This window comes from Salminus brasiliensis, chromosome 3, assembly GCF_030463535.1.
Source record: "Salminus brasiliensis chromosome 3, fSalBra1.hap2, whole genome shotgun sequence".
NCBI classification, from domain to species: domain Eukaryota; kingdom Metazoa; phylum Chordata; class Actinopteri; order Characiformes; family Bryconidae; genus Salminus; species Salminus brasiliensis.
Window position 1 is genome coordinate 2829992 of NC_132880.1, and position 13562 is coordinate 2843553.

General features: G+C 40.3%; 1 protein-coding gene across 1 annotated transcript; it reads right to left on the minus strand.

The window, feature by feature from the left end:
• Window positions 1–747: 747 nt before the first annotated feature.
• On the minus strand, window positions 748–12637 carry LOC140551654 (uncharacterized). The gene is made up of 15 exons (XM_072675170.1): window positions 12251–12637; window positions 9792–9966; window positions 9478–9666; window positions 8992–9096; window positions 8087–8220; window positions 7208–7255; window positions 7039–7087; window positions 6485–6658; window positions 5921–6060; window positions 5598–5657; window positions 5197–5324; window positions 4192–4303; window positions 4029–4103; window positions 3003–3146; window positions 748–2158 (listed from the first exon to the last, which is right to left on the minus strand). Exons 1-15 carry the CDS (start codon window positions 12413–12415, stop codon window positions 2078–2080), a joined length of 1779 nt encoding a protein of 592 aa, XP_072531271.1. The 5' UTR covers window positions 12416–12637; the 3' UTR covers window positions 748–2077.
• Between the last annotated feature and the right edge of the window lie 925 nt (window positions 12638–13562).

Sequence of the window (13562 nt, forward strand, 5' to 3'; positions counted from 1 at the left end):
TGGTGACACCCTGATGACAGGTGAGGAGGAGTTTACCTGCGTTTCCCTCCCTCTTCTCTCATGTCTCATGAGTTTTGTTTTCTCTTTCGGATCTTCCCACACTAGAGTGTGTACACAGTAGCGAGTATACACTCTCCAGAAAAGCGACCCTTTTCTGTCACAATCATAGACCAACACAATCTAACTGCACTAGTAACTGAACTAGTAGGCTGTACTGTCCATGTCTGGTCAGTGAGCTCACTGTGTAAACATGCATAATTGCGGGCTAGAAAAAGTAAGTGATTCCAAGAATGAGTTAAAGTTCAAGTTTAAATGATGTAAAAAATCACATAGCTGTTATTAAGATCTCATTCTAGGAGAAAACAAAAATAATAAATGTTAATATGTTAATAAAGGATATTCCATCAATATAACTGTGTCTTTTTGAAATAATTAAGTGTTATGCTAAGTATTTTATTAATGGCGATACAAGTCAATCAAGTAACTGCAAAGAGAATCATAAAGTTGGTGGTCAACCCACAGAAGTCGCAGTCAGCACCGCGGAAAGCTGTTCAATTGGTTCCCACTTTACACACCAACAATCCCGGCAGCAACAACTGATCTATTCACAGAAGCTCAGCCTGAGCAAATACACATTCATCAGCTTTAGCTGTGACTCGTGTGTGTGTGTGTGTGTGTGTGTAGTGTGTATAATGGACCAGTAGAAATACTCCAAAAATCATTGACCTCTGTTATGGAGATGCAGTGTTTTGGTGACACTTTATTTGAGTGGGTTTCTTTATAGAGGAAATAAAGACTCGTCAGACTCTCTGTAACATCTCAGTGCTCATCCAGCAGGTCTAATACAGACACCAGCATCCTCATCCAGCTGCTACTGACCTGCTGCTGAAACCAGTCTGGAACTGGAGCTTAACTGAACTGAGGGTTTATTAGATTTTGGGTTGAGGTTAGGATTAGGGCTAGGATTATTATAGTTAGGATTTGATTTTTGGTTGAGGTTAAGGTTAGGATTATGACCAGGGTTAGGGTTAGGTTTTGGGTTGAGATTAGGGTTAGGATTAGGTTTTGGGTAAGGCTGGCTAAGGTTTTGGGTTGAGGTTAAGGTTAGGATTAGGGCCAGGGTTAAGGTTAGGTTTTGGGTTGAGGTTGAGATTAAGGCCAGGGTTAGGATTAGGTTTAGGTTAAGGCTGGGTTAGATTTTGAGATGAAGTTAAGTTTAGGATTAGGATCAGGGTTAGGTTTAGGGTAAGGCTGGGTTAGATTTTGAGATGAAGTTAAATTTAGGATTAGGATCAGGATTAGGTTTAGGGTAAGGCTGGGTTAGATTTTGAGATGAAGTTAAGTTTAGGGTTAGGATCAGGGTTAGGTTTAGGGTAAGGCTGGGTTAGATTTTGAGATGAAGTTAAGTTTAGGGTTAGGATCAGGGTTAGGTTTAGGGTAAGGCTGGGTTAGATTTTGAGATGAAGTTAAGTTTAGGATTAGGATCAGGGTTAGGTTTAGGGTAAGGCTGGGTTAGATTTTGAGATGAAGTTAAATTTAGGATTAGGATCAGGATTAGGTTTAGGGTAAGGCTGGGTTAGATTTTGAGTTGAAGTTAAGTTTAGGATTAGGATCAGGGTTAGGTTTAGGGTAATGCTGGGTTAGATTAAGTCTAATTGATGTAACAGATGAACAGGAAATCTACTGAATGTCAGTAAAGCTCCAACAGAACATCTTCAGGATACCGCTGTATATTCAGATACTTCACAGCTGCTGCTGCTCTGATATGATTCTCCTTAACTGGTTAATCCCATAATTCAGATATATGAAGTCATTTTTAAAACAACTGTGTTATCTAAGTCCATTAAAAAAGTGATTTAACTTCCTCTGTCAAAACATGCATAATAAAAGAGGACTGTCATTTTAAAAAGACTGATACAAACATAGAACATCTAGAAACGTCTGTATTTAAGGCATTAATACATTGTAAAAAAAAATAGTATAAAAAAATTAATGTCATTAAGAAACTATCACTTTTTTTTGTGTTTAATATGTAAAAATGTCCAGTCAGTTGCCAGCTCCTGATCGAGGAGAGATGCTATTGGATGTTAAAGATGGTTCGGAATTCCTTCTCAAACCCTTCACTCAGTGTGGATCCCAGCCTGTCAAACGCATTGCCCTGCAAACAGCGAGAGAGACCTTAGTCACATCCTTAATTTTTATAACTGAAAGTACAATTTGATACACTAAAGTGACAAAAGTATTGGGACACCTCCTGGAATCAAGAGTATTAAAAAACAGTGTTTATCCTGCTTTTGTTGGGCAGTACTTTCTACTAGATTTTGGAAGAGCATTGCTGTGAGGATTTGATTGATTCAGGAAGTTGGATGATCACCACTCCACCTCATCATCCCCAACTCCTCAACTCATCCCAAAACTATTGGATGGAGCACCACCATCATTCCACAGTTCCTCCACTGCTCCACAGCTCAATACTGGGGGGCTTTATTTCCATATAGCCCACGCCTGGCATTAGGAAGCATGGGGCCCCTAGGTTGATGTTCTACTTCTACTTCAGAGAGTCCTATTCTATTGGCAATACTTCTCTACATGGACTAGACGAGCTGTGTGTATTTGTGAAATTGTGTCAGCAATGTGTGCAACATAAAGTAGCTGAAGGGGTGTCCACAAACTTTTTGACGTACAGTATATGTGTATAACTATAGCATTTCTCTCAGCAACAAGGTCTTTAATGTACAAATTCCAGATGAACACAGTTAACACAGCTCTGGCATCCTCGCCCCCCCCCTCCCGGGGCGCAACCGAGCCCTTATAAACATCTCCTGGAGCATGTTCTCTTAATCAGCTCCAGATGGGTCTCGTTAGAGGATGCTCGATGGCCCACCAGAGGGGAGGGGTGGTTGCCTCTGCCTCCTCACCGCCACAACAAGTAAAACACACTCATACTACTAGCCTATGCAGTAATTCAGCACACTACTGTAAATACAGTACTCGCAGCTCACCTTATTGAAGATGTGGCAGTTGTGGAAGATGAGGCGGATGTCAGACACAAACTGGTTCAGTGTTGAGTACTCTTTATTCTGCAGCTTCTCCTTCACTCTGTTCAGCCACATGGGCTGAGAAATCACACTGCTGTAGCGTTGGATCTGCACCAGAGTAGCACGGACAGACGAAAGGAAATGCATAATTAATGACTTTCAGTTCAAACATTATTTAATTAACAGTTTATTGATATTATTTTTGTGTAATAAATTATATTTACATCCTATTGATGTTACGTTCTAAAGCTACAGACTGTACACACACCAACAATGTAATAAAACTGACTGGCAATGATACACAATATGTCCAAATGTTTGCAGACACCCCTTTCTAATGAATTAATTCAGCCAATTTCAGTTGCACCCATTACTAACACAGACATGCAAAGGCACACACACACAGCTTGTCTAGTCCCTGTAGAGAAGCACTGCCAACAGAACAGGACTCTCTGAAGCAGATCAACATCAACCAATTGGCATCTTGCTGCCAAATGCCAGGCGTGGACTAGAGAGGTATAAACCCCCCCCAGTATTGAGCTGTGGAGCAGTGGAGGAACTGTGTTCTCTGGAATGATGGTTGGTGCTCCATCTAGAAATTTTAGGATGAGTTGGGGGAGTTGGGGATGATCCTGACATCCTGACCTCACTAACGCTTTTATTGCTGAATGCAATTAAATCCTCACAGCAATACTCCTCCTTCAAAATCTAGTAGAAAGCCTTTTTCCCTGGACAGTAGAGACAGTTACTCCAACAAAAGCAGGATACACTTTTTAATAGCCTTAATTTCAGAAGAAACAATAAATGAGCAGGTGTCCCAATACTTTTGTCCAAATGGTATACACTGGTACGCTTTGAAATCTGTACTTTCCGCAGAGTTATGTCATTTGCTATGAGTGAATAATTTAATTAAGTAGGTTGGAATAGTCAAAATTATGGGGGGTCTAGGAAAAGGTGAGCTTGGAGATGAATGAAGAGGTGGGGTCGTACCGTTTTGCTGGGGTTTTTAGTAAACACACGCTCCATGTCCTCCTTGTAGATACACATCAGCAAGTACTCACAATGCTGTCAAAGAAACACACACATCAGAAATACTGAAGTGTAAATGTGTGTAAGTGTATGCATGTGTGTGTGTGTATATCTGTGTACGTACCACTGTGTACTGAGTAATGGCACTGTCCAGAACTTCTTTCTGAGTCATGTGTCTGGTGTGCCAGCAACTCTGGTAAGTCTTCAACACACAGAAAGTGCAAATCCATGTCTCTCTGCGCGCACACACACACACACACACACACACACACACACACACACCACGATTAGCACATAAGCCTTGTGAAAACGACCAGTTTGCTAGAGAACAGCCGAACCAAGACCAAGACCAAGACCTCCAGAACAGTAAGGGTTTCCTCCTCATCTACCATGAACTTGTGTGGTCTCTTTCTGACGGTAGACGCCGTAGACAACTGTGGCCAGAGCTACCTGTAGGTCCTGGGATGATATTTTAGACTTCTTGACTCATCTTGTGGTCTGATCTTGGGCTGAACTTGCTAGACCAGCCTGACCTGGCCATGTTGGTGAGTTGTTCTCCACTTGTAAATAATTTAGTGGACAGTGGACAGGCTGATTTCTAACTGCCCTGAGACTCTTTCCCAGACTCCTCTGCATCTACAACCTTCTTTCTGAAGGCCTTAGAGAGCTCTTTGGATTAGGCCATGATGGTGATCTTTTCACCCCCACTTCAACCATCAATCAAGAGCAGACCAGACTAAACGTCTGAGGTTTAAATAAGACAGACCCCTCCAGAATAATCCTCTGTAACCAGGTTCTGATCATGTGCAGCTGATGTTCTGCACCTGCTTCTAATTCTACACATATGAAGCAATAATAAATGTGTGTGTGTGTATTGATTTAATTTTATAAATGATGATTAAAGACATTTCTGTTGTCAGTTTCCATCTCTCAGGATTGATCAGATGTGATCAAATTAGTTAAAAAAGACAACGTTTTTCATGATATGTATATAACATTTATATAACACATATATAAAATCATTACGTATGTATAGTTGAGAGCCTCTGTTGATACATTTATTACATTTAAATTGAAATCTCGCCTGAGCATGGCCTTAAACGTGTTCCCCTCTTGCTCACTCACTCACCCCAGGGTATCATCCTGTATAGCTGGTAAATGGCAGTCACGATGGAAAGATCTTGGGCATTCGTCACAGCAGAGCAGATCACCCTCAGAGTTGCAGATGAAGCACACGTCATCATTGTCCTGATCCAGCTGGTTAGAATATAAAAACATTTATTAACAATGTATTAAATGCTACTAAACAACCTCTTTTTGAGGGTTTAGGTGTACTCCAAGGTTATGTCCTAAGCCCAATTCCGTATGTTTTTTGTTCTATTCAGAAACAAGTCTGTCCAACATTACAGCAATAGTGATGAGATGTTCTACATTATATATATATATATATATATATATATATATATATATATATGCAAGACATGAATATTTCATCTTCTAAACAGTGTTTAAAAAAAAAAAAAGACTCACCTGATTAGGACTGCATAGATTACACTCACACAGCAGGGAATGTATCATCAGCATGTTCCTCTACAGGCAGAACATATGTTGGTTAGTTCATGTCTGTTTGTGAAGAACTGGTTTTCAAAATCGGGAAAAGTAAGTGCACACGTGTGGCTTTTCCTATAAACCGATCCCGTCAGGTCAGCTCAGGCACATCGTTAAGGACAGTGTGAAAGAAGGGGGCAGACCTTTTCCCTCAAGAAAGATCACAGACTTTCCAAGAATTACAATTATGAATGATACGTCCAGGACGTCCAGGAAGGCAGCACAATCCGAGTCCGTCGTATTACCTTCAGCAGGTAGCTGAACCTTCTGCCGTAACATCGTATATCTTTCTTCCAGTGCCCGTCTGTCAGGGTTAAGTCCTGCTTCACAAACTCCTCCGGAGTGAACCAGCGCTCCTCAGTGCGGATGCTTTTACCACGTAACCCTGAGGCAGAAAAACAAGCGCTTTCAGACCCTGTTCACAGTGGTCACTTCATGAGTCTCGAGTATCAGGATTATTTGTGAAGGAGGCTGAACCACATCATTACGCAAGTGTAAACGCACCCAAGACTCAATTGAACCAGATACAAATCTGATCTCTCAAACATGTACTATCCCTTGTAAAGTCATGTGATTCTGCCTCATCCAATCTGCAACACAGAAGCAGCTTGTGGGAGAACTGAGTAAGTCAAGCAGCTTGTAACAAAGAAAAAAGCTGTTTGCGACATAAAATAATCGCTCATTAGTCCTAATCAAGGTACTAATCAAGGTCCAGCACCACCTAGCACTACACATTATCTGTTACCATATTACCATCCAATGGTAGCACCCAACCAAAGGACTAAAAAAAAACAAAAACACATACCTACCTGAGGCAAATCTGGACTTATAAAAAACTCCCTTCACTGAGCCACAGCTGACCGGCAAAGAAGAAGCCCGGAACGCAGACGGACCCAGTGACCCTGTCTCTTCACCACCTTCATCCTTCCTCCTCTCCTCTTCCTCTGCATCTTCATCTGAATCTTCCATCTCTGGTCTGGACACTGAAAGTAAGTAGTCGCTCACAGTGGGTCAAATACATTTTGCTCTGAAATTTAGCACAGCATGGCACATCATCACTGTCACACAAACATCAGCAGCTTCACAGGAGAAGGAAAAAACCTTATGAACCTTCAATGGAAGTCAATGTAAAAGTCATTTTGGAGAATTCCATTGGTCCATTAATTATTTTTTCGAAATTCTCAAAAAGTGAAAAACAGCAAAAATGGAGATGGTGACAGTGACTAAATATTAGCTGACCATAGAAAGTGCTGAATATAGAGAGAGCTGATGAATAAGCTCTAGGGTGAATATCTGTAAAGGCCTGCAGTTTAAAGGATTAAGGAGCACAGGGAACATTAGGCAGGTGACTGTGTATACTGACAAGGGCTGGAGCTCTCAGATGAACTGGCAGAAAACAGCACCTTCTGGCTCTGCAAGAAGAGAAACCTGTCTTTACTGATCTGCACAAATTCAGATATCAGACCTCAGATACAAAAATATAAAAACATGAAAACAAGAATGTTTTAATAACAATAAAAACAAGCCGGAACCTTCTTAACATAGCGTCTCTTAGTCTGTGGGGGCTGCAGGTGGCCGCCCTGAAAGGAGAGAGAAAAAGGGAAAAAGTTGATGGAAAAATGATGGTGTGTGATCAAATGCCCCAGTAAAGCAAAGCAGCCACATTAAAAAACTGGAAACAAAAATCTATATTTTTTTCTTTTACTGATTAATCAAACTTTAATTAATCTAATTATTATTATTTATTTTAATTATTATTATTTTTTTTTTTACAAATTTAACAATTATTCTAAAGGGGTTTCTGTGTGTGTGCTCATTACAAATAATTTAACCATACATAAAAAAAAAGGATTTGTGCGAGTTTTCTGAAGAATTACGGATTCAGACGGATCGGAATACGGACAGAAGGCATAAACGAGCCTTAACAATTTTAGATATCCCATGGTGCAATGTTACGTTACCATGACAGCAGCGAAAATTACTTAACATAACATGGGGCAGTGAGGACACAGCACTTACAGTACTGTTGTCTGTTGTACAGTACAGTACATCTTAAGAAGGCAATTGACAAAGATAAGCCATCTTTTTAACACACTTTCTAGTGTGGGAGTGTGCAGTTTGGGACACAGCCCCTGTTTTCAGTGGGCGTCTGTGATCGAGATGTGCCCCAGCCATACTGGTGATTAATAAATCCTCAGAAAAAGCATATGATGATGTTATTTATTACAATAACAACAACATAGCGTGCTTGAATGAAAACATTAACAAAATCAGGACTGTTTCAACATCTGCTACAAAAATACAGTACAGGTATTAAACTGTTATAGAGGACTGTGCAAGAATTATATAAATGAATGATTACTTTTTGGTCTGTTGAGTCATCTGGACCTTACACCGTGCCGTGTGTTTACCTCGATAAGTTTCAGCAGTGGAGTGTTCTCGCAGCGGATGCTAGTTTTCCAGTTCTTGCATCTTTCCTTTCCTGCCAACTTCTCAAAGCCAGTAGGGGTGAACCAGCGGCGCTGGGAAAGAATACACACACCCCCTACACAGTACACACACACATACACACCACCATATCAAAGCCATTCAAATCCGTATGTGCATAAACAGTGCATTTACAGGCTGATGCCAAAGAAAAAGTTTAAACAAACATTAAGTGCCAATATTTTCAGCAACTCCTAATATACAGTAACTCCTAATATACAGTAACTCCTAATACACAGTAACTCCTAATATACAGTCACTCCTAAAACACAGTAACTCCTAATATACAGTAACTCCTAATATACAGTCACTCCTAATACACAGTAACTCCTAATATACAGTAACTCCTAATATACAGTAACTCCTAATACACAGTAACTCCTAATATACAGTCACTCCTAATACACAGTAACTCCTAATACACAGTAACTCCTAATATACAGTAACTCCTAATACACAGTAACTCCTAATATACAGTAGCTCGGCCTCCTCACATGAATATTTTCATAGCAGTGTAAACACCCCGTCTTTCCAAGACACATCCCACCACCAAAGCCCCTCCCAGTACAACTGAAACACCTGTAATAATGGCTAAGCAATGAGCTAATTTGCATATTCCGTCCCACACAGCAATCAGATTTCAGTCGGACCAACCGGAGACGCATTTGACGACCCAGTGTGCTAAACCACATGTGGCTAAAATCCTATCAGGATACAATCCAGATACCGGTCAGGTGAAGTGAGCAGGTGCAAACAGGGTCTCGTGTTCCGCATCATTCCTCTACGGCTGAGTTTAATGAAATATGATATTGGACTAATAGATGCATACCTTTAATCAGCTTGTCTGGATAGAGAATGCCTTCTTTATCCCCACATCTAACAGACAGCTGAGTTTTATACACATCTGGCTTCTGTCCCCTCTTTACTGGAGACCCTGAAGGACAGAAGATGGATATTAATGAAAAAACGACAATGTAAACAATGGTAGCTTAATAAAATTATAATAATACTATACAAAACTATACTAATCTAAAGGCAAAATTCAGCAACACAATGATTTAACTGTACCTCCTGCTTCAAAAGCAGTTAACCAACTAAGGCATGTTTGGTGTTATATGATATATATAAGCCACACTATATGGACAATAGTATTGGGACACCTGAAGTAAACCTAAAGTAGCTGAATGCATTCATTAGAAGGGGTTTCCACAAACTTTTGGACATGAAGTCAGATACACACAGATCAGCCATAACATTAACACCACTGACAAGTGAAGTGAATAACACTGATTATATTATATGGTTCCAAAATCACCTTCGCGCTCTTCCAGTAGCTTCACGGTGGAGAGAGAGGATGGGCCTGGCTTGTCAAATCTCTCTGTCTCGCCAGCACTTCGCTTTCTCTTTTTTCCTTCCACCTTCACCTTCGCTGGGGTTTCTTTGCTCTGGGCTGCATCTTTCTGGGGGTCTCTTCTTTGAGAGGCTGTATGGAGGCGGGTTGAACCTTAAGACATATGAGAATTCGTGGCTAATTAATAACAGCATCAACAGACAGGTTACAATCTGTGGCCATAAGAACTACTGCTGAGTAGAGAACATGCACAGTAACGTAAATCTCAAAATCCTGACCGCCCACGAGGCTGTTTCTGAGCCGGCGTAGAGTCGGGTACTGCTGCAGGATGTGGTTCTGAAACACACACGACCAAAAGTCCCGCACAGTGTCGACTCTCTCCTTCTCCAGCCAGTCCAAGATCTGATACACACCGTCCTTCTTCCTCTCTTTAGACTTCATGCCTATCACCTTCTGCAGAGACACCGGCACACCGAGACGGATGTGAGGGACAGCAGAACAGACGGCATAATTGAAACAGACAGTACTATTGAGAGAGGGGACAGAAATGGCGTAAAGTCCAAGCACAAGTGTGCAGCATCATACTGCACGCTGCGGACAAGCCGCAAGAATCCGGAGCAGGACACTGAGGCACTGAAGCTTAAGGTGCATAACATACAGCAGCACTATAAAACAGTCCTCATCAGAAAGGTCTCTAATAGTGCTCCATCTTGCACTACTGTTTATTCTGCACTACTCATACCCAGAGTTTTAATCTGCTGCATATGCCACTTTAATTTTTATGTCATTTCAGGGAGCTCAATACATATTCTTTTACTCATACACTTTGCTGCACATGCTACTTCTGATGTCAATGTCAGGGACATCTATCTATCTATCTGTCTGTCTATCTATCTGTCTGTCTGTCTGTCTATCTATCTATCTATCTATCTGTCTATCTATCTATCTGTCTGTCTATCTATCTGTCTGTCTATCTATCTATCTATCTGTCTGTCTATCTATCTATTTGTCTGTCTATCTATCTATCTGTCTATCTATCAATCTATCTGTCTATCTATTTGTCTTTCTATCTATCTGTCTGTCTATCTATCTATCTATCTGTCTTTCTGTCTATCTATCTATCTGTCTGTCTATCTATCTATCAATCTGTCTGTCTATCTATCTATCTATCAATCTATCTGTCTATCTATTTGTCTTTCTATCTATCTGTCTGTCTATCTATCTATCTATCTGTCTATCTATCTGTCTTTCTGTCTATCTATCTATCTGTCTATCTATCTATCAATCTGTCTGTCTATCTATCTATTTGTCTGTCTATCTATCTATCTGTCTATCTATCAATCTATCTATCTATTTGTCTTTCTATCTATCTATCTGTCTGTCTATCTATCTATCTATCTATCAATCTATCTGTCTATCTATTTGTCTTTCTATCTATCTGTCTGTCTATCTATCTATCTATCTGTCTTTCTGTCTATCTATCTATCTGTCTGTCTATCTATCAATCTGTATATCTATCAATCTATCTATCTATTTGTCTTTCTATCTATCTGTCTATCTATCTGTCTGTCTATCTATCTATCTGTCTATCTATCTATCTGTCTGTCTATCTATCTAGCAATCTGTATATCTATCAATCTATCTATTTGTCTTTCTATCTAGCTGTCTATCTATCTATTTGTCTTTCTATCTGTCTATCTATTTGTCTTTCTATCTACCTGTCTATCTATCAATCTATCTATTTGTCTTTCTATCTACCTGTCTATCTATCTGTCTATCTATCTATCAATCTGTCTATCTATTTGTCTTTCTATCTACCTGTCTATCTATCTGTCTATCTATCTATCAATCTGTCTATCTATCTATCTATCTATCTATCTATTTACTTATACAAACACTTTATACTCTTACATTCCTACAAATTAGTATCATACCATTATATGCCTTATGTTATATTTAATGTTTATTTAAATGTTTGACGTTTATTGCTGCACCATAAGTCTGAGAGTAACGCAGTTTCATCCTGTGTATGTCCTGTATATATTGCATTTTTACAATTAAGCTGACTAAGTTTACTAAACTAAATCAATCAGTCCAGAGTGTCTCACTATTAATCCGGATTCATCAGCAGCTCATCTGATCTAAACTGAGGAGCTGGATTATTTACACCTACACACACACACACAGAGAGAGAGAGATCAGATCGGTATTGTCTGATATTTAGAATCTGAGACCCTGATTCGACCAGGGGTCAAAATAACTTGAATAGGACATGCCTATATATACTATAAATATATACACTAATGTATCTATATTTTCAAATAATAAACAAATCATAATATATATATATATATTTATTTTTTTACTTTTCTGTCATTTTTCCAAAAAACTGATTCACTAAACTGAAATGTTGACTAAAAACTTTTAAAAATGAATAACTAATAATATAGTTTTATGAATGTAAGTCAGAATGTGAACTGAACAGAAGCAGTGGACCATCTTTCCCCTGCTTTAGCGTTTCCACATTAAAAGCAGAGTAAAACAGAAGCAGCAGCAGCAGTTAAACACACAGACAGACAGACAGGCGGGCAGACAGACAGACAGGCAGACAGACAGACAGACAGGCAGACAGACAGGCAGGCAGACAGACAAACAGGCAGGCAGGCAGACAGACAGGCAGACAGACAGACAGGCAGACAGACAGACAGACAGCTGGAGAGTGTGCTTTCTCTCTTGCCTTGTAGAGCTTCTCTGGTATCAGATTGTGGTCTCTGAGCTGGTTCAGGAACGTGTGCGGGTTCTCCATGCAGGACATCTCGGTCTTCTTGCAGTGAAAGAACCGGATCAGCTCCTCGTTGGGGAGAGACTCTAATGCTGGATCCATTTGAACGTTCATTCCCATTCATTAAGAATCGCTGCAGTTTTTGCAAACGCGCCTAACAGCTCAGACAGGTGTGTGTGTGTGTGTGTTTTCCAGGATCAGCACTTCTTGGGCCACGGTTCCAGCTGTTCAGCATGCACGGTAACCCTGCTCGTGCCTTGTCGTGCTCCTGTCGAGGCTCTGGACGTTAAAATATTTCAAAATCTCCCGCCTGAATCGACTCTTTCTGCTGTTCCGCATCAACACTCCACCGGAAGAGAGGCTGTGACGTAACGAAACCGAAAGTACATGAGGTCACGGGAGGTGGATGCTGGGAGGTGGATGCTGGGAGGTGGCGTTCTTCGTTCGAGTGTCCCTGCCATTTGTCAGGCTCTCCTATCCAGAGCTCTCACAGCTCTAGAGCTCTGGCATGGGGCAGATACACCATGTGGACAAAAGTATTGGGACACATGCTCATTCATCATCATTATTTCATCTGAAATGAAGGGTATTTAAAAAAAAGAGTGTTGCAGTAACTGTCTCTACTGTCCAAGGGGAGAAGGCTTTCTACTAGATTTTGGAGGAGCGCTGCTGTGAGCATTTGATTGTGATCGTTGGATGATCACCACCCTGCCCAAAATTATTTATATAATTATTTACGCAATCCTGGAATTCCCCAACATATAAACACTGGGATCTGTCTGATTTGCCCAGTGTACAAAACACCATCGTCTCATTCTCTACTTCACTTAATGCAGATATGATCAGTGCCTCCATGTTCTCCATATTTTATAGCTATTATAAATGTAGTCATGGTCAATAATTTGGCCCAAACTAAATATATATGATGTAAAGTAATATCACAGCGCTGAGTCTGTGTGGCTTGGTCTTAGTCAGGCTTGTACATCTGGACACTGCAATTTTACTCCATTCGTCTTTGCAAAACTGACGCTGAAGATCTGTCAGGTTGCACAGGGATTTAGTGACAGCCCCTGTAAAGATAATATTAAATAAATAATCAACTAATTTGTTTGGTGCCAAATTTAGGCTCTCATCCTTTTCAGAACCGAGTCGGACTCAGCAGCAGCCTAAAATTTCAGCATTGACATCATCGACTATGGCGACTAATTGTGGCATCTTTAATCATTTTAGCACTGACATTGCAATGTGCACATGCTCATTATTTACA